The 23,295-nt window shown below is 52.1% G+C and overlaps 10 protein-coding genes across 10 annotated transcripts; 6 read left to right on the plus strand and 4 right to left on the minus strand.

Moving 5' to 3' along the window:
• Positions 1-26: 26 nt before the first annotated feature.
• N7443_007686 (coatomer subunit alpha) lies at positions 27-3,996 on the plus strand (the record flags this gene model as incomplete). Its single annotated transcript, XM_056887742.1, has 6 exons — positions 27-56; positions 159-208; positions 270-589; positions 649-1,951; positions 2,008-3,688; positions 3,742-3,996. The coding sequence occupies 6 exons, from the start codon at positions 27-29 to the stop codon at positions 3,994-3,996; spliced, it is 3,639 nt and encodes a 1,212-aa protein (XP_056739433.1).
• A 447-nt stretch (positions 3,997-4,443) lies between these two features.
• Positions 4,444-5,159, minus strand: N7443_007687 (flavin-linked sulfhydryl oxidase; the record flags this gene model as incomplete). The annotated part of the gene is made up of 2 exons (XM_056887743.1): positions 4,444-4,951; positions 5,011-5,159. 2 exons carry the CDS (start codon positions 5,157-5,159, stop codon positions 4,444-4,446), a joined length of 657 nt encoding a protein of 218 aa, XP_056739434.1.
• A 551-nt stretch (positions 5,160-5,710) lies between these two features.
• Positions 5,711-8,410, minus strand: N7443_007688 (uncharacterized protein; the record flags this gene model as incomplete). Its single annotated transcript, XM_056887744.1, has 4 exons — positions 5,711-6,779; positions 6,832-7,398; positions 7,452-7,476; positions 7,540-8,410. The coding sequence occupies 4 exons, from the start codon at positions 8,408-8,410 to the stop codon at positions 5,711-5,713; spliced, it is 2,532 nt and encodes an 843-aa protein (XP_056739435.1).
• Positions 8,411-9,158: 748 nt separating this feature from the next.
• Positions 9,159-10,332, plus strand: N7443_007689 (putative transcriptional regulator; the record flags this gene model as incomplete). The annotated part of the gene is made up of 2 exons (XM_056887745.1): positions 9,159-9,428; positions 9,496-10,332. Coding segments are annotated over 2 exons (1,107 nt in total), but the record flags the coding sequence as incomplete, so codon positions are not given.
• A 130-nt stretch (positions 10,333-10,462) lies between these two features.
• N7443_007690 (DUF5310 domain-containing protein) lies at positions 10,463-10,865 on the minus strand (the record flags this gene model as incomplete). The annotated part of the gene is made up of 3 exons (XM_056887746.1): positions 10,463-10,549; positions 10,604-10,681; positions 10,737-10,865. The coding sequence occupies 3 exons, from the start codon at positions 10,863-10,865 to the stop codon at positions 10,463-10,465; spliced, it is 294 nt and encodes a 97-aa protein (XP_056739437.1).
• Positions 10,866-11,085: 220 nt separating this feature from the next.
• Positions 11,086-13,641, plus strand: N7443_007691 (putative AP-1 adaptor complex subunit beta; the record flags this gene model as incomplete). Its single annotated transcript, XM_056887747.1, has 6 exons — positions 11,086-11,162; positions 11,237-11,257; positions 11,335-11,466; positions 11,526-12,163; positions 12,217-13,147; positions 13,200-13,641. The coding sequence occupies 6 exons, from the start codon at positions 11,086-11,088 to the stop codon at positions 13,639-13,641; spliced, it is 2,241 nt and encodes a 746-aa protein (XP_056739438.1).
• Positions 13,642-14,351: 710 nt separating this feature from the next.
• On the plus strand, positions 14,352-15,538 carry N7443_007692 (NAD(P)-dependent alcohol dehydrogenase; the record flags this gene model as incomplete). The annotated part of the gene is made up of 3 exons (XM_056887748.1): positions 14,352-14,531; positions 14,582-15,190; positions 15,248-15,538. The coding sequence occupies 3 exons, from the start codon at positions 14,352-14,354 to the stop codon at positions 15,536-15,538; spliced, it is 1,080 nt and encodes a 359-aa protein (XP_056739439.1).
• A 247-nt stretch (positions 15,539-15,785) lies between these two features.
• N7443_007693 (threonine synthase THR4) lies at positions 15,786-17,567 on the plus strand (the record flags this gene model as incomplete). The annotated part of the gene is made up of 4 exons (XM_056887749.1): positions 15,786-15,839; positions 15,944-16,332; positions 16,385-16,654; positions 16,709-17,567. The coding sequence occupies 4 exons, from the start codon at positions 15,786-15,788 to the stop codon at positions 17,565-17,567; spliced, it is 1,572 nt and encodes a 523-aa protein (XP_056739440.1).
• Positions 17,568-18,590: 1,023 nt separating this feature from the next.
• cspA (putative cell surface protein) lies at positions 18,591-19,771 on the minus strand (the record flags this gene model as incomplete). The annotated part of the gene is made up of 2 exons (XM_056887750.1): positions 18,591-19,351; positions 19,405-19,771. 2 exons carry the CDS (start codon positions 19,769-19,771, stop codon positions 18,591-18,593), a joined length of 1,128 nt encoding a protein of 375 aa, XP_056739441.1.
• A 1,539-nt stretch (positions 19,772-21,310) lies between these two features.
• On the plus strand, positions 21,311-22,946 carry N7443_007695 (DNA primase subunit PRI1; the record flags this gene model as incomplete). Its single annotated transcript, XM_056887751.1, has 3 exons — positions 21,311-21,504; positions 21,563-21,757; positions 21,815-22,946. 3 exons carry the CDS (start codon positions 21,311-21,313, stop codon positions 22,944-22,946), a joined length of 1,521 nt encoding a protein of 506 aa, XP_056739442.1.
• Between the last annotated feature and the right edge of the window lie 349 nt (positions 22,947-23,295).

The raw sequence follows: 23,295 nt of genomic DNA on the forward strand, positions 1-23,295 counted from the left end.
AGTGCGGCTCCGGCCAAATCTTCAAGATGCAGTCCTCTCCAAACATGCTCACCAAGGTACGCCCCTCGATCACCGCGAACGCTTGCTATCCCATCTCCGCCACGCGTTTTCGCATGATCTCGGTCAATTGAGATAGCTGACCCTCTTCCCTCGCGCAGTTTGAGTCCAAATCCTCCAGAGCCAAGGGAATCGCATTCCACCCCAAACGGTCAGTCTGTCCCGCGGGGACACCTACACGTTGAAAACAACGGCACTAACCCCAAGCAAAGGCCATGGATTCTCGTTTCCCTTCACTCCTCGACCATCCAGCTATGGGACTACCGTATGGGAACACTCATTGACCGATTCGAAGAACACGATGGTCCCGTCCGAGGAATCGATTTCCACCCTACCCAACCCCTGTTTGTGTCCGGAGGCGATGACTACAAGATCAAGGTCTGGAACTACCAGACCCGGAGGTGCCTTTTCACATTGAACGGCCATTTGGATTACGTGCGCACAGTTTTCTTCCACCCCGAGCTCCCATGGATTCTGTCGGCGTCCGACGACCAGACTATTCGAATCTGGAACTGGCAGAACCGTTCATTGAGTGAGTGACGCCGATGCTATGGCTCCACGTATCTGCTACTGACAATTGGCTTCTCATAGTCTGTACCATGACCGGTCATAACCACTATGTTATGTGCGCTCAGTTCCACCCCACCGAGGACCTCATCGCCTCCGCCTCTCTCGACCAGTCTGTCCGCATATGGGACATCTCCGGTCTGCGAAAGAAGCACTCCGCCCCAACCTCGATCTCCTTCGAAGACCAAATGGCGCGCGCCAATCCCAATCAGGCCGATATGTTTGGAAACACCGATGCCGTCGTGAAGTTCGTGTTGGAGGGCCACGACCGTGGAGTGAACTGGGTCTCGTTCCACCCGTCATTGCCTCTGATCGTGTCGGCGGGTGACGACCGACTCGTCAAGCTCTGGCGCATGAGTGACACCAAGGCTTGGGAAGTTGATACCTGCCGTGGCCATTTCCAGAACGCTTCGGCCTGTCTGTTCCACCCTCACCAAGACCTCATTCTTTCCGTCGGCGAGGACAAGACAATTCGTGTGTGGGACCTGAACAAGCGCACATCGGTGCAATCTTTCAAGCGCGACCAGGACCGATTCTGGGTCATTGCTGCCCACCCCAACATGAACTTGTTTGCTGCGGGTCATGATACCGGTGTGATGGTCTTCAAGCTCGAGCGTGAGCGCCCAGCATCCGCCGTGTACCAAAACCAGCTGTTCTACATTACCAAGGAGAAGCATGTCAAATCTTACGACTTCGTCAAGGGCGTCGAGTCGCCGGCCATGCTTTCATTACGCAAGCTTGGCTCTCCTTGGGTCCCCCCGCGCACTGTTTCCTACAACCCAGCCGAGCGTGCCATCCTGGTCACTTCACCGACCGATAGTGGAACATACGAGCTGATCCACCTTCCCCGTGATGCCACTGGAGCCGTCGAGCCCACCGATGTCAAGCGCGGCCAGGCTACCTCAGCGGTCTTTGTTGCCCGTAACCGTTTCGCCGTCTTCAATCCCGCCTCTCAGCAAGTCGACATCAAGGATCTCAGCAACTCTACTACCAAGACTATCAAGCCCCCTGCCGGCACAACAGACATATATTTTGGTGGCACTGGTTGCCTCTTGTTCATCACCCCTACCACCGTTGTTCTCTTCGATATTCAGCAGAAGAAGCAGCTGGCCGAGGTGACTGTTAGCGGCGTGAAATACGTCGTTTGGTCCAACGATGGTCTCTACTGTGCTCTGCTTAGCAAGCACAATGTTACTATTGTCACCAAGACTCTTGAGCAGGTCAGCACATTGCATGAGACTATCCGCATCAAGAGCGCGACCTGGGACGATGCTGGTGTTCTGATCTACTCTACCCTAAACCATGTCAAGTACTCGCTGCTTAACGGGTATGCTACAATCCTCCCATTTCGACTGAAAGAAGCAATGACTAACTATTCTACAGTGACAACGGAATCATCCGCACTCTTGATCAGACCGTGTATCTTGTCCGTGTCAAGGGACGCAACGTTTACTGCCTCGACCGCAACGCCCAGCCCCAGGTTCTCCAGATCGACCCCACCGAGTACCGATTCAAGCTTGCCCTGGTTAAGCGGAACTATGACGAGATGCTGTCGATTATCAAGACTTCGAGCTTGGTTGGCCAGAGCATTATCTCCTACCTCCAGAAGAAGGGCTACCCGGAGATTGCCTTGCAGTTCGTCCAGGACCCCCAGACTCGCTTCGACCTGGCTCTCGAGTGTGGTAACCTTGAGGTTGCCATTGAAATGGCTCGTGAATTGGATCGTCCCAACTTCTGGAGCAGACTCGGAGCCGAGGCTTTGGCCCATGGTAATCACCAGACCGTTGAGATGACCTACCAGAAGCAGCGAAACTTCGACAAGCTTTCCTTCCTTTACCTTGCTACCGGTGACCAGGAGAAGCTTTCTCGCATGGCCAAGATTGCTGAGCATCGTGGAGACTTCACCTCTCGCTTCCAGAACGCCATCTACCGCGGGGATGTTGAGGACCGTATCCAAATGTTCAAGGAGGTTGACCAATATCCATTGGCTTATCTCACTGCCAAGGCTAGTGGCTTGAACGAGGAGGCTGAGTCTATCCTTGAGGCTTGCGGCCTTACCGAAGATCAGATTGCCCTGCCTTCAATGGACGAGCCTCTCAACGTCCCGCGCCCCATTGTTCCGACCTTCAAGTCCAACTGGCCTGTCAAGACTGCGGGTCACTCTTCCTTTGAGAAGGCCTTGCTCGGTGAGGTTGATGCTGATGAGGAGACTGCTGCCGATGCTTTCGAAGTCGAGGAGGAGGACCAGGAGGCCGTCCTTGCGAAGGATACCATGCATGATGACGAGGAGGATGCTTCTGGCTGGGATATGGGTGATGATGTTAATGTCGAGGAGGACGTTGAGTTTGTCAACGTTGAAAGTCCCGAGGCTGGTCCTGGCAGCTCAGAGGCCGATCTGTGGGCTCGCAACTCCCCGTTGGCGGCTGATCATGTCGCCGCTGGCTCATTTGACAGCGCCATGCAGCTGTTGAACCGCCAGGTCGGTGCCGTGCACTTCGCTCCTTTGAAGAGCCGATTCCTGGAGGTCTTCAAGGCTTCCAAGACCTACCTCCCCGCAAGCGTTGGCCTGCCACCTCTGGTCAACTATGTGCGGAGAACCACCGAGGAGACGGATAGCCGCAAGGTTCTCCCCATCATTCCTCGGGATCTCGAGACTGTCGCCAACGTCTACCTCCAAGAAGGTTACGCGGCCATGCGCGCCAACAAGCTGGAGGACGGTGTGGGAATCTTTAAGAACATCCTGCACACTCTCCTCATCAACACGGTCTCTTCCGAGGCCGAGGTTGAGCAGGCCAAGAAGATCATCGCCACAGCTCGCGAATACATCCTCGCTATGTCCATTGAGCTCGAGCGCCGAACTCTCTCTGCCGACGATCCCGATAGCCTCAAGCGAAGCCTGGAGCTGTCCGCCTACTTTACTATTCCTAAGCTGGAGGTTGCCCACCGACAATTGGCTTTGATGGCTGCCATGAAGTTCTCTTTCGCCAACAAGAACTACAACTCTGCCCTGGGCTTCGCCAACCGGATGCTGGCCAACGGAGGCTCCCCCAAGCTTCTGGAGCAGGTAAGATACTCTTCTGTCATTCAGTATTTCCATTTTCTAACAATTATAAACAGGCCAAGAAGATCAAGGCTCAGTGCGAGCGCAACCCGTCAGACCAGATCGAAATCGAGTTCGACCAATTCGCCGAGTTCGACATCTGTGCCGCCTCCTTCAGCCCGATCTTCAGCGGCTCCCCCTGCGTCGTCGACCCCTTCACCGGCGCCAAGTACCACGAGCAATACAAGGGCAGCGTGTGCCGGATATCCCAGGTCACCGAGATCGGCGCACCGGCCAGCGGCCTGCGCCTGTTCATTCCCGGCCAATTTTAACTCCCCCATGACGAAGTCTGACGGTTTCCTCCACCTTTTCTTGACGCGAAGTTCTAAAATGGGTTCTTGCTTCCATCTTCTGGTACAAGAAGTTAGTGTGTTTGGCGGCGCTTTATTCCAGGAGCTCAAAAACTCCTGCAGTTCCATCATCTCCCTGTCTAGATGTCTTTGTACCCGAGATTTTATAATTGTTAGCGGTCTTAGTTTGTATGCAATTGTTTTACATTTTCTGAGTCCAATTTATAGACCTTTTTGTTCAGAGTCAATGCAGTGTAATCGTAATCGTAATCGTAGTATGCAGTAGGAGTACAGTCTATACAAGTCCTCTCATGCAAAAAAATAGTATACAAAGGGGAGAGAGATCTAGATCACCAGAAAAGAGCAGAGATCTAAAAGCTACGAACGCCATATCAATATCATACAAGCATGATCAATCCCTTCAATGCCTCAATCACAACGTCCATCCTTCCACCCAGTCCTCCATCTCTCCTCCCAAAACCGACAATCAAACTCCTTCTTCCCCAGTTTGCGATTCACTTCATTATGCGCCTCGCAAAGCCACCAGCCGAAATCTTTCCGACCACCCAGCTTCGGTTGGTTGCGCCCACTCGGATGCGCCATCCACGTCTGGAAATCATCCGCGCATACCCAACATGGGTATAGCTTGGAAAAGAACTTTAGGAATCCGCTCATGTTGTCTTGGTGCTCGGTGTTCGCGGTCTCTGGGTAAGTGGCGGCCATAGAGTGCAGCAGGGTCCAGGTTGAGCGGCCTAGTTGTTCAACGTCGGGTGGGCATTCTGGGGGAATTGTGCTTGGGGAGGGGTTTGTGGGGGCGGCGAGGGGGACTGTAGGTGTGGTGCTGGTGCTGGTGCTGGTGCTGGTGGATGGGGAGCTGTCGGATTTGGCTTGCCTGGTTAGGTTCTTCCAGGCTGCGACAGAGGTACAGGTGCGGCAGCTGGTGATAATGTTAGTTCTTTGTTTTTGTCTTAGACGACGGATAAATGTAGAGCGTACGGCTTGCCATCCTTGTCGAGGACAACGCCCTTAGGCAACGGGGCCTTGGAGTCGTCCGACTCTTTGCGCGAAGAGCTGGCGGAGGCCTGGTTGAACGAGAATGGTTGGCTCCCGTTGGGGAGCACCTGCTCCGGACGGACTTCGGTCATTCTGAATGTGGAATTGGGCGTTGATTTGGGTGGGAGGGAGATTGCGCAGAAAGTGAAGTTCTTCAACTTGATTTCTAATACGCGGAGGCGGAGATCCGGAGATCGTTGCCGATGATCAGGAACCGCCAACTTTAACTACTCCCGTTTCTGAGGTTGATCTGGAGCGTGCAGGCACATTCATTTCAAGTACTATTTGAACTGATCTTTTTTCTTTCCTGTGAACCCCATGCTTTTTAGTGAATAGCATAAACTGGGAGCTAAATCTCAACTGGGACTATTCTCTCGGCCTGGAGCAAGCAAGAACCTAAATTCCACATTCATCAGGCCTGTGGGTCTAGGTGAGGAACTCATGCTTGTTAGTGAGCTGGCTTATATTGACGAGCGTGCATTGAAGCGAGAAAGGCTTTACAGGGTGAATACGGATGAGCTTTGTGTTATTACTGAGAATGATAGGGCGAATACGGACCCTCAAATTACAGCTAAGATGTGAGATTGAAAGGAAGATAGTGAGGTCGAATGGTCAACAATATGCCGGTCACTTTATACTGGTTCTAAGTTACTGTCTTGCCTTGTAAAATTGGTGGCACCGGGTTTTCATAGCCATGCAGTTCAAAGCGGGCTTTTGCAGACCAACGAGGCAGAAAATCACGAAAAGGTTCAAATTCCGCGATGTGCCAGGGAATAAGATCCAACGCAGTCGCCTTGGTCTCTGGATCTGGGATGGTTGGATCCGCTCCTGCCAGCAGAAGGATCTTAACAATCTCGATGTTTCCGCGATAGGCGGCAATAAAAACAGGCGTAGCTCCCGTACGACCGCCAGGCGCATTTATGTCAAGCCCTGAGTTAGACTTGATCATGGCTTTGATGACAGAAGTCATGCCGAATGATGCAGCATAATACAGCGGCTGGGTCTTTTCAATTACCTCGATATCAACTTCGAGTAACAGTGCTTGCACCCATACGCCGAAGTTTCCGCGGCAGGGTAAGCTCTTGCTCTCGAATAAATGATTTACAAGACTTCTCTCGTGCTCGCCAAGCACACAATCTGCGGCGTGTATGGCCCAATAATATGCGGCGTATTCCAAAAATGGGTACTCTTCCAGGCGTGCGTAACTTTCGTCAGCAGTGGGCACGTATCCCGATTTGAAATTATCGAGGCACAAGTATGTGAGACAGCGGCGCATGATCGTAGCATTTGCAGTCGTTGGATCCAAACTGAAGCATTTCACACTGGATGTGCGAATCCACTCGGACGTCAGAAATTCCTTCACGGACGAGTGGGCAAGGCTAACGTATCCTGATGCGTCTATTGTTATCAACCCCTGGCTGATATTCAGGAGGATCTTTGGTGGAAACAGCACCATTTCTTCGTCAAAGAATGTCGAGCCCTCGTCGACTACAACTGCGTCATTGAGCTGATTGATCGTGACGGGCGTTTTCACGAAACTTAGCCAAAAGAGAGCCTCGCGGACAAATATTTGGTCGTCTGGAGCTATCCTCGCCAATGTGTTTACGTAGGTCTCTCGCAGTGTTCCCGGCAAGTTATGGAGAGTTTCGCGCATTGCTCTTGCGGTTCTTTGTAGGCTCAGATTGTCAAGTGATAGCTGGACCCAGCGGAATCTAGCATACAGTTAGGCGACAGGATCACAACTTTGAAGCATTATGCACGCACGATCCATCAGCTTTGTACAGCAAGGTCTTTTCAATTTCAGCTTTCAGCTTTCGTGGGAGGCTTTTCAATGTCTCGTCTTGTTTAAATCGGTGCTGTATGAAGGTATCGATATCCTCTCGCATCATCCCTGCGCCAACATTGAGCGTTTTCGCGTACTCTGGGAGCGTGGAGGTCGACACAGCCGTTGTCGTGACAAGAATGCGAAGATTCGGAGAAATTTTGGCAAGTCGTAAAAGCAAAGGCTCGACGAGGTCTAGCTCGGAGCTTTCATTGATTGCGTCAACGAGCAGAAGAACCGGTTTCGTCCCAGAGGCGCATTTGACAACCGCGTTCTCAAGAGCTGAAATCTCGATAGGTTGCCTGTGTGCTTTATTCTGGGCGACACTTTTAAATAAATGTCGGATTTCATCCAGCATCAACGGCTCGTAGACAGAAAGCTGGGCTACCAGTGATCCCAGAATGTTTCTAGGATCTTGAGAAGCAGTATCGCCGATAGTGACATAAAAGTACGCAAAGTATAGAGCAGTATGTTGCGAAGCAAGTGTGAGCTCTTGAACTGTTTGAGCACTACAGAGAGTTAGCATAACATTAGAAGCCAGCATGTGCTCTTGTTTACTCACAAGAGTGTGGTTTTTCCAAGTCCAGCTAGAAGGCCCAGTTAGAACAATAATGGCTTGAGGGAGCAGTGTGGGAGAGATCTCGACATACATTTACCAACCAGGAAATGTATCTTCTCAGTGTTGTCTTTACTTGATACCCAGTCCTGCAGGTAACCATCGATAAACCACCTTCCCGTGCCAATGTTTTGCACTTTGGATGCTCGCAAGTGGGATTTTCCCGGGTTGACAGGGGCAATCCACTCGAAAAGCGCCTGATTCGCCATCTCGTTTCGCTCTTGATGCCGAATGCTCAAATCTTCTTTCAAGCTGCGGGCTAAGCTACTTATCTCACTGTTTAATGCCCGGTCTACCGAGACATGATCCGCCGTGAGGACCAATATCAACCACGACTTCACCCTTTCCAGTCTTGCCAAGTGCTCGCTGGTTTCTTCTTGGGTGAAAGGCCATTGTAGCTTTTGTTTCAGTCGCCTGAACTTGGTCTTTGGTGTTTCCAGGTCTGCGAGCAAAGATTCGAGGAATTCATTCGTCGTTTGCAATACCCTCATCAAAACATCCCGATCGAACGAATCGGGCAATTCTGTCTGCTCCGATTTAGGTTCATCTCGGGGAGCTTCTTTAGACAAATGCTCCAGGATACCTTTTAGAGCAAAGAGCTCTTCGCTTAACTGGCGAATATCTGACTTTGCACTCTGCACGGCTTTGGCGTAACTGATCAAACTCGCTATGATTGTGCTGACATCCGTAATGAGACCGACTATAGAGATAGGATCGGCCATGCTGGCGATATGTGCCACTTGAGAGCCGGCAAGGGTTGAGACTGGAAATAGCGCCGGTAAACCAATTGTATTTTCAAGGCCTCGAGAGGGCTTGGTCGATCTGTGGTAGAGTATTTTGCGGCCTGGTGCGGCGGGGTAGCGATCCTGTTGTGTCCTCGTCGTATAGGTCAGCATCTCCACCATGCTGATATCCTAATGCGAGTGGATTCTCTCGCTAGCCCGCCCAAGCCTATGCCTATCATTTTAGGGGCTATCAGAAATTCTGAATTTCTGCAACAAGCTGCATGTACATGCGCATGCGCACCTTTGCACCTACATCACTGTATGGTAATCTACTTATGAACTGCGGACCCTATCTCTGAGTACTACTTGTTCTAGCTCTATTTAGTGACTTAAGTGTTTCAAGGATCCATCAAAATACATAATAAACCAAATAATGGTAGGATTGATTTCGGGGCTACAAGTTGCGTGGTAATTAATCTCTTCAATTTGAGGATTGACACTCGGGCACCTTAGCATTCCGCTCGGTGGGTTCTGAATATATTCTTGCAGCTAAAGAAGTGTGATAATTTCTCAATTACCACAAATGAGGAATGTCTCGAACAAACATGTCAGGTAATAGGAGGGATACATTGGCTCATTTACAATATCGACACTTTTTAAATTAGATTGATAGTCATTCCTTTGCGTTAATCCGAAGCTGTCAAACAAACGGGCAGATCGCGGTCTTTGTCAGCCTTCCTATGAAGGTTCACAACTCCAACCTCAACAACCACACAACCGAGTGCGCCCGAAGCTGTGTACCGACAATCAATTAATTACAAATCTCCCAACCTATTGACACGCGTCAAATACCTCGATTCTTGTTCGCAACTCCACGCCAACACTGCAAATCCACGCGCCCTGCGAATGAACACGCGCCGGCCGAGAGCCCAATAATATAACCATGGCGCCACAGTATAAACTCTCAGACTCGGAGTCTGAATCTGACGATCCTCTCGCTGGGGTTCCATCCGATGAGATGCTGGAGAAAGGGCTACGTGATGAAGTTGCCGGGATCTACGCCTCGGGTAACATGGAGAACCTGACCGTGAAACGCGTGCGCCTCGCCGCTGAAAAGAAATTGGGCATCACAGAGGGTTTCTTCAAGACAACAAATGATTGGAAAACGAGGAGCGAACAGATCATTAAGGATGAAGTGGTAAGGTTCTACAATTCGTCTGAGACGTGCCAATAGAATCACGCTAACTTGCAATTTGGGTATATAGGAGATTCAAGATAATGAATCAAAAGAGAAAGAAGAACAGCCTGTCGGGAAATCACCTTCGCCTCCACCCCAGCCTAAGAAGGCCGCTAAGCGATCAAAAGCTGAAAATGCTCCCAAGCCGAGGAAGCGCCAGAAGACACAGACTCGCATTTCGGAGGGTTTAGAGGATGAAGTATCAGACAAAATGGATGACGAAAGTGAAGAGGAGTTTGCGAAGCCACAGAAGCGAAAGGCACCCGTGAAGAAGGATACCAAGTCGAAATCCGCTAAAGAAGAATTGCCCGAAACTTCAGACGTCCCCGATGAAGACCCCGACGCTGCCAAGCCGACTGTGGAAGCCACGAATGATGAATCTGAAAGTGAAATGTCTGTGGTTCTCGACGAGGAGCCTAAGCCTGCGCGCAAGAGGTCAAAGAGCAGCGAAACCGCCGGAAAGAAAGAGAAAAAGAAGGCCGTGCCCAAACCCAAAGGTAAAGACCAGGAAGTTGACCCAGATCAGGAAGAGATCAAGAGGTTACAAGGGTGGCTTGTCAAGTGCGGTATTCGTAAGATGTGGTGGCGAGAGCTTCAGCCATATGAGACCCCAAAGGCGAAGATCAACCATCTGAAGGAAATGCTGGAGGACGCAGGAATGAAGGGCCGGTACTCTTTGGACAAGGCCAAAGCGATTCGCGATGAACGGGAGCTCAAGGCAGATCTGGAGATGATCCAGCAGGGGGCGAAGCAATGGGGGACTGACGGAGAGCAAGCTAGCGATGAACCTCCGCCACGTCGCGCTGCTGCGCGAGGCCGACAGGCGCTCGCATTTCTGGAGGATGAGGATGAAGAAAGTGATTGATGTGAACCGCTTTTCGAGCAGTACAGTCGGCGATGGTCAAGGGGATCCAACCATGTTATAACATCCATAATCAAGATATATATCCCTCAACCATTTGTACTTTGTCCGGGGATCTGGGGCGTAGATTCAATTATTTGACGGATTTAGTCCCGCTCATGCGCTGGGCGGCCAAACTGAATACAGCGACGGAGGAGATGAAGAGTACCAGGTTATAGAACTGTCGTCAAAGTTAGAACATCTCCTGAACGAGCAGTGGGAGGGGTTGTCGTACAGCCGTGCGGGAGTACTCGTTCTCCTCGACCTCCGTCCGAGCCTCGACGAAAAGGCGCCGCAAGTTGGGGAGATTAGCCTGCAGGTGTATTAGCCTTGGCGGTATCACAGATCACTGAACGGTTAGAACTCACCATGAAGACAAGTAGTGGGAGAAGTCCAAGAGGGAAGGAGTGACGGAGTAGGGAGGTAAAACGGGAAGGCCCAGAGCCCGCCATTTGTGGACAACTTTTGACCCAAACACCCTTTCTCTCCCTCTCCATCGTCACGTTCCCTCATCCCCCACACATCCGCACTCCTTTCTCTCTTTGTACTCGCCGAGGGGGATATGGTTTAGACCTGCCGTCTCCGATCGCTACCTACCACCTACGTCGCGCGACCGTGACAGCTCATTCCCCGCAGTCGCCCAACGACTTTCCACTTCCCCCATTGTCATTGGCGGAGGCACGACCTTGTCGTTGCTGAAGCTTCTTTTGCCTCAGCATGGCGATGAACAAGATCCGAGGCGCCTTTGCGGTGCCCCGGAAAGGAGAGACGTTTGAATTGCGAGCTGGCCTTGTGTATGGTTTCCCCTCCGAGAACATGTGGCCGTTAGGCCACGATGAAAGAACGACAATGCTGACCATTGGAATAGTTCCCAGTACGCCTACGAACGGTACGTCGACTCTCCGAACCCTCAGTCGAAGTTGATGGTATAAGGAGATGAACGTGGTGTGACTGACAATCCGATAGGAAGGAGTCCATCCAGAAGACAATCATGGCCATGACCCTGGGCAAGGATGTTTCTGCTCTCTTCCCCGATGTGCTCAAGAACATCGCAACTGGCGATCTGGAGCAGAAGAAATTGGTCTACCTCTACCTCATGTGGGTATTCCCCTCTTACCGGGAATTGAGCGCGCATGCTGATGGGAACCCCCTTCCAGGAATTACGCCAAATCGCATCCGGACCTATGCATTCTCGCCGTCAATACCTTTGTACAAGACTCGGAAGATCCGAACCCTTTGATTCGCGCACTCGCCATCCGGACCATGGGCTGTATTCGCGTGGAGAAGATGGTGGATTACATGGAGGAACCGCTTCGCAAGACCCTCCGCGACGAATCGCCGTATGTTCGCAAGACCGCCGCGATCTGTGTCGCAAAGCTTTTCGATTTGAATCCGGCTATGTGTCTTGAGAATGGGTTCCTAGAGATGCTGCAGGAGATGATCGGTGATCCCAATCCGATGGTGGTGGCCAACTCGGTCACTGCGCTTTCGGAGATCTCCCACACGGCCCCTGAGACCAAGGCGTTGCAAGTGACTCCCAACACACTACGGAAGATGCTCATGGCGTTGAACGAGTGCACGGAGTGGGGACGAGTGACCATTCTCTCGACCCTCGCAGAGTACCGGACATCGGACGTGAAGGAGTCGGAGCACATCTGCGAGCGTGTTGCACCCCAATTTCAACATGCGAACCCTAGTGTGGTTCTTGCGGCAGTCAAGGCCGTCTTCTTACATATGAAGTTTGTCGGCCCGGAGCTGGCGAAGGCCTACCTTAAGAAGATGGCTCCTCCCCTTGGTATGTCACAAGTGTAATGATTGACGAGGAAGAATTCCACTAACTGAGAACAGTGACATTGGTGTCTTCAGCCCCCGAGGTGCAGTATGTGGCTTTGAGAAACATTGATCTTTTGCTGCAGAAGCAGCCTGATATCCTTAACAAAGAACTTCGAGTGTTCTTCTGCAAATACAACGACCCTCAATACGTCAAGTTCCAAAAATTGGAGATCATGGTGCGGATAGCCAATGACCGCAACGTTGACCAGCTTTTGGCTGAATTGAAGGAATATGCCCTTGAAGTTGATATGGATTTGGTCCGCCGCGCTGTGAAGGCCATTGGCCAAGTTGCGATCAAGATTGAGAGCGCCAGCGAGAAGTGCGTGAACACTCTTTTGGACTTGATCAACACCAAGGTCAACTATGTCGTCCAGGAGGCTATTGTCGTTATCAAGGACATCTTCCGGAAGTACCCTGGCTACGAGGGCATCATTCCTACTCTGTGCCAGTGCATTGACGAGCTGGATGAGCCTAATGCCAGAGCTGCTCTGATCTGGATCGTGGGTCAGTATGCTGAGAAGATCAGCAACGCCGGCGACATTCTGGGTGGCTTCGTCGATGGATTCAACGAGGAGTTCTCCCAGACTCAACTGCAAATCCTCACTGCAGTGGTCAAGCTCTTCCTCAAGCGGCCCGAGAAGGCCCAGGGTCTTGTCCAGCGTGTCCTTCAGGCTGCCACTGCCGAGAACGACAACCCTGATGTTCGTGACCGTGCGTATATCTACTGGCGTCTGCTGTCTAACACTAGCGATTCGAACGCCACCAAGGACATTGTCCTCTCGGACAAGCCTCCTATCGTCACTACTATCTCCTCATTACCACCAGCTCTCTTGGACCAGCTCCTCCAGGAACTGTCTACTCTTTCTTCAGTTTACCACAAACCCCCGGAGCAGTTTGTTGGACAAGGCCGCTTTGGTGCCGATGCCGTCCAACGGGCCGCCATCGAGTATGTTTCAAATCTCCTACATTTCCATGTCTATACTAATATTCTGTCACAGGGAGCAAATTCAAAACGCGCGCGAGAATCCTCTGGCTGCTGCGGCCGCAGCCGCCGCAGTCAGCGGCGACACCCCCTCTGCGCCGGCGCAAAACAACGTCGAGAACTTGCTGGACATTGATTTCGACGGTGGTGCCCCGGCATCCGCACACCCGGAGGCGTCAGGAGGCATGTCAGGCCTCGAGGGTCTGGCTGGCACCCCAGTTCGAATGCAGTCCCCCGCTGTCGGTGCTCCGGCACCCCAGTCAAGCAACAACCTGGACGACTTGCTTGGTGTGTTCGGGGACTCTGGACCCACGCAGCCATCATCTAGCAATGCGAATGGCAGCGGCGCTGCCGGCGATCTTATGAATGGGTTCTCTGGTCTCGATCTGTCCGGCAATGCACCCGCGGCGGACGGCCAGGCCAAGAAGTCTAACCAGGATATCATGGACCTGTTCTAGAGTTGGGGTATAGCTGGTTGTATTTCTTATATCCCGGTGTTTCGCAAGCGAGGATCTGAACAGAATGAGATAGAATGGTTGCTCCTACGTGTTTAATTTCCCCCCCCTCCCCCTCTTTTTGCATTCCTACGCCGGAGTACAAAAAGGCTCATGTACATCTTTTCACCGAAAAATCTGTTCTCTTCTAGGATCTCCTGTCCACTCAGCCCTGGTACGTAACACGGCATGACGTACCATGATGCACTGTCAGCCCCGGAGCCAGGGGAGATAAAATAGATAAATCCGATAGAGGTTAAAAGGTTAAAATGATAAGGTTGAAGAAAAGACACAAACCCACAAAAATCCGCCATGTTCCGTGGCGGAGACCAGGACTGATCCGAACATGCGGTCTGTATAGAGCCAATTATGGCCACCTCTCGGGACCCATGATTATCAAATCCAGTTAGTTCATGTATGCAGTAACTACGTGACGGGGTTAATGAAATCAATCCACTTCCCGAAAAATCACCGACTCCGATGACAGTGATAACCTGCGGGTTCATCCCGGTGGAAACCGTGCTTACCAATTCCGAATCGAAATTTCCACTGATGGTTCCATAGAACTGTGGGTGGATATGGGCCCGCTGGAGAAGGGGCGTGTATAAATGGACCGGTGGCCCCGGGAAAGAGGGAGTTTCAACATCTCTGAACTGCAAAAAAATAAATACACAATGGCACAGACCGACTACAAGTTTGAGGGCTGGATGGGCCTCGACCCCAGCGCCGGCGAGGGCAACATGGTCTGGCAGGAGTTTGAGCCCAAGGCGTGGGAGGAGACCGACATCGACATCAAGATCTCGCACTGTGGCATCTGTGGTTCGGACATGCACACTCTCCGCAGTGGATGGGGGGTGAGTTTGATATCTTTCCTGTCTAGGTCCGTATACTGATTACTTCGAAGAATCCTACTACCTACCCCTGCTGCGTCGGCCACGAGCTCGTGGGAACCGCCGTGCGCGTGGGTTCCAAGGTCACCAATGTCAAGCTCGGAGACCGTGTTGGTGTCGGTGCGCAGAGCGACTCGTGCCAGGGCCGCTTTGGCGACTGTGAAGAGTGCGCGATGGGCTTGGAGCAGTACTGCAGCAAGAAGGTTATCGGCACTTACAATAGCACTCACTGGAACGGTGGTAAGACGTACGGTGGCTATGCCACCTACAACCGTGTGCCTGCCCACTTTGCTGTTAAGATTCCTGATGCTATTTCCTCGGCTGCGGCTGCGCCTATGTTGTGCGGTGGCGTTACTCTGTACAGCCCGCTGAAGCACAACAACTGTGGTCCCGGCAAGCGTGTTGGTATCATTGGTGTTGGCGGTCTTGGACACTTCGGTGTGCTCTTCGCGAAGGCCATGGGTGCCGACAAGGTTGTTGCTATTTCGCGCAAGGCTGGCAAGGCGGAGGATTGTCTGAAGATGGGCGCGGATCTTTACATTGCGACTGATGAGGAGCCTGACTGGGCGACCAAGCATGCTCGGTCTTTGGACCTGATTGTCTGCACTGTTTCGTCTACTAAGGTAAGAGACTTTTGTGGAGTTGAGGGTTGGGTGAATTAAAGTGCTGACATGCAGTAGATGCCGTTCACCGACTACCTGGGACTTATCCGCACCGGTGGAACCTTTGTCCAGGTCGGTCTTCCCGAGGACGGTGGTCTCTTTGCCCCTGTCCGCAACCTTATGCGCCGTATCAAGCTCGAGAGCTCGCTGGTCGGCAGCCCGGACGAGATCCGTCAGATGTTCGACTTGGTGGCTCAGAACAACGTGCAGCCGTGGATTGAGGAGATCCCCATGAAGGACGCCAACAAGGCCATTGTGGACATGGAGGAGGGCAATGCGCGCTACCGCTACGTGCTGGTGAATGAGTAAATCCATATATTCGGGTAAATAAAAGATAGATAGATAGACCTATAGAGACGAGAAATGAGAGACGCAAATCAAAGTTATAGATACACGCACGTGACGCCGCTCTCGGAGACGCTAGAGCCGATTCGGAATACCAGATCGGAGTCGAGGCACCCTCCCCGCCAGATGATTCACTTCTTTCCTTTTCTCCAGTCTCACCTCGTTTTTTGTTCTCCTTTGGTCAATTGGATCCATTCCTGACCTTGCAAACATGGCTCCTACTTTGTCGCAACAATACCTTAGCACACGAGGTGCCGAGTACGGGGTGAGTAGAAAAAATAGTGGGGTGGCTCACGCATATGACTCTTGCGCTTATGCGACATACCTGCGATACTCGTTGTACATGGCTAATGTGGCCTTCCAATATAGCTTTCGTTCGAAAATGTCGTCCTCAAGGGTCTTGCCAGTGATGGTGGCCTGTTCGTCCCCGAAGAAATCCCCGCACTGCCCGCCTCGTGGGAGACCGAGTGGCGCAACTTGAGTTTCGAGGACCTCGCGTACGAGATCATGAGCCTGTATATTTCTAAGGATGAGATCCCTGCCGACGACCTCAAGGACATCATTAAGCGGTCATATGCTACTTTCCGCCACCCTGAGCGCACCCCACTGTTCGATCTCGACTCCAAGCAGGGCCTCTACTTGCTTGAACTTTTCCACGGCCCTACATTCGCCTTCAAGGATGTTGCGCTTCAGTTCCTGGGTAACCTCTTCGAGTACTTCCTTGTTCGCAAGAACCAGGGCAAGACTGGCAAGGATCGGTGAGTGTGAACTCATATTGATCAATCTACTGAGACCTAACCTACCACACAGTCATCACCTCACCATTGTTGGCGCCACCTCTGGTGACACCGGTTCCGCTGCTATCTATGGACTGCGCGGAAAGAAGGATGTCTCTGTCTTCATCACATTCCCCAATGGCAGAGTTTCAAGCATACAGGAAGCTCAGATGACCACTGTGTTGGATGCTAATGTGCACAACCTCACTGTGGAGGGATCATTCGATGATTGCCAGGATATCGTCAAGGCTCTCTTCGCTGATAAGGACTTGAACTCCACCCACAACATTGGTGCTATCAACAGGTAATTTTCCTGATTTCCACTGAGATGTTTGACCCGATACTCATATCTCAATAGTATCAACTGGGCCCGTATCCTGGCGCAGATGACATACTACTTCTACTCCTACTTCTCCCTGATCAAGTCCCCCTCTTTCGTCCAAGGCTCCAAGGTTCGCGTCGTTGTCCCCTCCGGCAACTTCGGCGACATCCTCGCCGGCTGGTTCTCTAAGCAGATGGGTCTCCCCGCCGACAAGCTCGTCATCGCCACCAACGAGAACGACATTCTCGACCGCTTCTTCCGCAGTGGCGGCCACTACACCAAGAAGGCCCTCGACGCCCCCACCGACGGCGTCAAGGAAACCCACAGCCCTGCTATGGACATCCTCGTCAGCAGCAACTTCGAGCGTCTCCTCTGGTTCCTCGCCTTCCGCAGCGCCAACGGCAGCACCGACTCCGAGCGCCGCCAGCACGCCTGCGAGAGTGTTGGCAAGTGGTTGAACGAGCTCAAGTCCCAAGGCGGCTTCCAGGTTCCCGCCGCCGTTCTCGACGGCGCCAAGGCCGACTTCGAGAGCGAGCGTGTCAGCAACGATGAGACTATCTCTACTATTCGCGACACATATCTTTCTTGCAATGGCTACGTCCTCGATCCTCACACCGCTGTCGGCATCGCTACTTCTCGCCGCTCTATCCAGCGTAACCCTGGCGTCAGCCACATCTCCCTGTCTACCGCACACCCGGCCAAGTTCGCCAGCGCCGTTGACCTTTCTTTACGCGCTGAGAAGGGCTATGATTTCACTACCATCCTGCCCGAGGAATTCATTGGTCTTGAGCAGCGGGAACGTCGCGTTATTGCCGTTCCGGCCGGTGCGGGCTGGGAGGGTGTTAAAGAGATTGTTAAGGCTGAGGTTGAGAAGGAGCTGCAGGGCTCACACTAAATTTATCCCATACAGCTTTGATTTTATTGCATAGACGATCGCTTTGATTTGTCTCCATGTGTGCTTGGTCTTTCCGTTTGGCATTTAGTGTCGGCTTTGAAGTTCATGCACAGACCGAGACAGGCATTTATGACTGAAAAATTCCATGAGTTTCGTTTCTTACACAGTGCTACCCATATCGGATGTTTCGCATACACACGCATATACATGTGAAGAATAAGATATCAATAGTTAATCTTCTGCTGTGCTACCCCGGCCCAGACGCTCTTAGCTCAGCCGAGACCGTAAGGTGCCTCAACTATCTCGGCGCAGGGCACTGTAGGCATAACCAAGGCTGGTTCTTACCCTGGAAGTCCATGTTAGGCAATGTCGCAGATTGAAAAGTTTCCTGCATGTAGGTGTCATGAATCGAGCTAGAAAAAATTGGCTTGGCAATTGGCAATTACTATGACCTCTACTTTTCCAAATCAATAAACAGAGGCGTGCCCCGAGGGGAAGGTTACACGCGAGTGCTACCTTGATATGGTACCTTCCGAATTTTCAGAACCTTGAAGAAATTTAACTAGCAAGACTACCGCAAACGGCGAAAATGCCCAAGTGCTCGCAATTCCGGATTTCCAGAGTCCCAAGGCAAGATAATTTTTACAAATATGAAATTTACAGTCAAGGATTGGCAAAGAAATATGAATAAAGCTTTTATATGCTGACAGATTAAGGAACAGAGTAAAAACAAAAATCCAGCAAATGTATTACCATTAGAATATAATATAGATCTGACTCGTAGTGGAAAACAAACAAAATCTCGAAATGGCCAAGCAACTCCATCCCCTCTGGCCCTGTCAAGGCAGAGGAAGACCAAGCGGGTCATTATCGCGCACAACAGCCAGAAAAGCACAAAAGAGCAAGGATACTGAACCGGTCCAATCTCCGATCCCCACCACGAAGAGCGAGAGAAAGGGCGGAATCAGGAACGGGTTTTTCAAAGTGCCCCAGGAGAGGCAGCTTCCTCAATGACTACCTGATTTACAGGAGAGCCATGAGGCCGACGATACCAGCCAGGAGACCAGCAGCGGGCTTGACAGCGGAGGCAGCACCGGTGAAGGGAACGGAGGTGCTGGGCTGGGACTCAGCGGGAGTGGAGGGCTGAGCAACAGCGGGCTGGGACTCGGCGGGAGTGGAGGACTCAACGGGGGTCGAGGACTCAACAGGGGCGGCGGACTCAGCGGGCTTGGCAGGGGTGGAAGACTGAGCAACGGCGGGCACGGAGGCAGCAGGCTTAACGGAGGCAGCAGGCACAACGGAGGCAGCAGGCACAACGGAAGCAGCAGGCGCAACGGAAGCAGCAGGCGCAACGGAAGCAGCAGGCGCAACGGAAGCAGCGGGAGCAACGGAAGCAGCGGGAGCAACGGAAGCAGCAGGCGCAACGGAAGCAGCGGGGGCAACGGAAGCAGCAGGGATCACAACGACGGAGGTAGAGCCACCGGGGACCACGACAGCGGAGGTGGACTCAGCAGGGGGGACCACAACGGAGGTGGACTCAGCAGGAGGAACCACAACGGAGGTGGACTCAGCCGGGGGAACCACAACGGAGGTGGACTTGACGGGAGGAACCACAACGGAAGTAGACTTCACAACGGTGGCGGTAGTGGGCTGAGTAGCGGCGTGGAAGCTCACGGACTTCTCGCACTCGTCACAGACAATGGTCGAGGTGAGAGTAACGGTGTTGGTCTCAGTCACGGGAATAGTGACGACCTTGGTGCCAGAGGTGACAACCTTGGAGGTGACTTTATATCGAAGTTAGCTGGAGATGCATAAGATTGTGGATATCAAAACTCACCAGGGCAGGTGGTGGTCACAACAGTGATAGTCTTGGTGGTGTGGGCAGTCTTGGTGGTGGTAGACTTCACCGGGGTAGTGCTGCTGGACGGGCTGGTGGTGGTGTGGTGAGGCTTGGTGCTGGTGGTGCTAGTAGGGCACGGGGAGGTGGAGGGAGTGGTGCTCGTGTGAGGCTTGGTGTGGGTCGGGGTGGTGCTGGTGCTGGTGGTGCACGGGGTGGTCGACGACGCCGACCAGGAGTGAGCCTCAGAAGAAGGGCGCTCCCACTCCTTGCTCCAGCCCTCGATCTCCTTGTGGGGAGCGGGCTGAGCAACACCGGCGAAGGCCGGGCTGGCAGCAAGAGCCAAAAGAGCAACGTTGCGAATCATTTCGAGAGATTGAAAGGATTTTCCTGGAAAACTTGGACAGATCAAAAACGAGTGAAGGTGAATGATGAAAGAGATAATGATGGAAACGAGCAGCGGGGTGCCGGCTTATATGCCCTTTTCGACGAGACTTGAAAGTCATGACGGAGATGGTTGCCATGGTCGTGAACTAGGACCGCAAAGGCTGCCCTGGTCCACATCTGAATGTCTTTTGACTGAAAGCAGGAACTGCAACAGATGTCCCATGGAAAGCAGAGGCACCGTTGGATGGCTATAGGATGAAAAGAGTGGGCAATGATACGTCCATATGGTGGTATCAGATGCAAACGTAACATCCTGCAGTATCATCTTGGGAGAGAGTGTCCGGGGAGTCCACAAGGTGGCCTAATGCGGAAGGGATTCGAACAGAAAGCGTTCGATCAGAGATCATAGATCTGCAGAGGGCGTTAGGAGGCATGTGGGATTGACAGGCGCCATGTTGATCAAGAATACCAAACAGAGCCCAAGTTAGTGACTTGTGTTTAGCAACCAGGAGAAGGTAATAATGGCATAAACTAGGCTTATTCGCCAGGGCAGACACCCGACTGAACAAAAGCATTGACAAAGGGCGGGTTTAGATGCGGCGGACTTTACAAGACGAATCCGGACAGACGACCAAAGCACTGGTTAGAGCCGGGGCGACGGGAAGCGGTCGATTGAGTGCGGGAGATCAGAGATCTATTGTTCGCTCATCCCGGCGATCACTCAACTCGTGTAAAAGGCCCGTGAGAGCTCATGCCATGCGACAGAGGGACAGCCATGGCGATCAAAAACAGCCGCAAGGAGGCCGTTGCTGCTAATCGGAGCGTTTCCTCATCCGCCCAGGAATGTAGGCCACAGCAATCGCTTGCAGATCAGCTCTTCTAATTGGCTGTCGCAAATAGAAAGGAATGTGAGATGGACGGTCAATCAGGTCGAAGGCAAGCAGAATCTCATCTAGGAAGTGATCTGTCAAGTTAGTGGTTGAGGATCGATTTGACAGCAGCCAAAAATAAGCAAGTGGTTACACGTCCATGACGACGTGATCGTGACATTAGACCGGATTTGAATCAGAGTCCACAGCGATCAAAGTGGGTTTGCACAAAAGAGGCAATTGAGCCCTCTAGCATATACCAAAGCCGGGCAAGGAAGAAAAACAGTAGAGTGGACCTTGTACCTTAGCTGTACACAAGATTAGCCACTGGTCGAAGTCTTGCTGTCATCCAAGGTTCCACCATCAGTGGCAGATACCGCAGAGATTTCCGCGCCGCAAACGGCAAGGGGCAGCTAGCAGACCCGGGTCAGTCCAAGGAGACAGCTCTGGGGGCCATATTGGGTCGAAGTTGGCTGAACTTGACTGAACTTGACTAAACCGTCCGTTTCCGGCATCATTGATATCCGTCACGTGACTAGGGCTTGGGGCGCGACGCGTCGACGACGCGTTGTTGCCGGTTATCGCGGTTTCCCAAGTCGAGACGGGCCTCCCTCATCGCATCATAAGACCAATTTGATCAATTTTACAACATGCCGCACTCGGTATCACCTATTGGCTCTCTTGAACGAAATGATGAGGAAATGACAGATGCCCCCGTGGCGCCTGCCCCCGAGGGAGGTGTGAAATTGGAGGATATGTTTGACGGTGACGACGATGAGGAGTTCCCGGCTTCCAGTGCACAGGATGTGAAGATGCAATCGTCTCCAGCTCCGGCGCCAGCAGAGTAAGTCCATACGTGCTTCCCTGAACCAGCAGATCGTTGACTTGAAGACTGGCCACAGCCCTGCCCCTGCTCCGAGCGGTGTTGACACCGACGTGATGCTCATGTTCTACCAGCGCCTCTTCCCGTTCCGATATCTGTTCCAGTGGCTGAACCATGGAATTGTGCCTACCCGCGACTTTGGCAATCGAGAGTTTGCTTTGACACTCCAGAATGACGCGTACCTCCGATACCAGTCCTACCCCACTGCAGACCTGTATGTCTCCGCGCCTGTATATCTAACACGATTCTGAGCTGATTCACTTCATTATAGGTTTCGAAAGGATATTCTAAGGATGAATCCATCCCGTTTTGAAATCGGCCCGGTATACAGCACAAACCCCCGAGACCGCAAAACACTCCGAGGCGGCCAGATGAAGCCGGTATCCAAAGAACTGGTGTTCGATATCGATATGACGGATTACGATGACATTCGAACATGCTGTCAGAAGGCGAACATTTGCCACAAGTGTTGGACGTTTGTGACAATGGCAATCAAAATCATCGATACCTCTCTACGTGAAGACTTCGGGTTCGAACATATTCTCTGGGTGTACTCCGGTCGACGTGGTGCTCACGCCTGGGTTTGCGACCCACGTGCACGAAATTTGCCTGATGATCGCCGTAGGGCGATCGCGGGATACCTGGAAATTCTCCGCGGAGGTTCGTCAAGTGGTAAAAAGGTCAACCTAAAGCGGCCGCTCCACCCGCATGTTACGCGGAGTCTCGACCAACTCAAAAACTCCTTCGCTCAGACTACCTTGATCGATCAAGATACTTTTGCCAATACCGAGCAGGCCGAGCGACTTCTCTCATTACTCCCAGATAAGTCCTTAAACGAGGCCCTGCGGAAGAAATGGGAGTCATCCCCAGATCGCCCCAGTACCAGTAAGTGGGCAGACATCGATGCCTTGGCCAAGACTGGAAAGAGTAGCACTCTGAAGCCCGCTACCCTCCGAGACGCGAAGCAAGACATTGTTCTCGAGTATACCTACCCCCGCCTCGATGCCGAGGTCAGCAAAAAAATGATTCACTTGTTGAAGAGTCCCTTTGTTATTCACCCCGGCACTGGCCGAGTCTGTGTACCCATCGACCCTAAAAAGGCCGACGAGTTTGATCCTCTTGCCGTGCCTACCGTGATGGAGCTCCTCGCAGAGATTGATGCATACGACGCAAAACATCCTCCTGGCACACAGGAGGTCGAGATGCCCGATTTGGAAGGAAGCGCAATGAACTCAGATGCCAAGAGTACTCGCAAGCTGCAGGATTACGAGAAGACCCGTTTGAAGCCATACATTGATCACTTCCGTTCTTTTATTGCCGGTTTGCTCAAAGAGGAGCGTGTGGCTAAGCGGGAACGCGAAGAGACTGGGCCGGCTGTGAAGGCTGATCCGATGGAATTTTGATCTGGAGCGGTTCTAACCTTTCTCTTTTCAAATCGATTTTGTCGAATTATGACCTTATGCTTTTTTTTATTCCATATCTCCCTGGTGGCTCGGGTAGTTTTCATCCAGGCATTTTCTTTGGTGTTCATGAGCCTACATCAGTCATTTAACAAGTTGAATTATACCCTCGATAATTCAGGTTCCACAAATCATATTTCAGTCCTGATACACCACAACGCTAGGTGACGGTAAATTGGGCGCCGAAAATGGCTGCTTTTGACACCATTTTTGCGTCCTATTCAATAGGATCTTAGTTATTAAACAATACGAACTCGGTTCGGCCCACGTTTGTTATATGCTCATGGAGTGC

The sequence above is a fragment of the Penicillium atrosanguineum genome (genome assembly GCF_028827265.1).
Source record: "Penicillium atrosanguineum strain IBT 20685 chromosome Unknown utg000006l_segment0_segment0, whole genome shotgun sequence".
In the NCBI taxonomy this organism is placed as follows: Eukaryota; Fungi; Ascomycota; class Eurotiomycetes; order Eurotiales; family Aspergillaceae; genus Penicillium; species Penicillium atrosanguineum.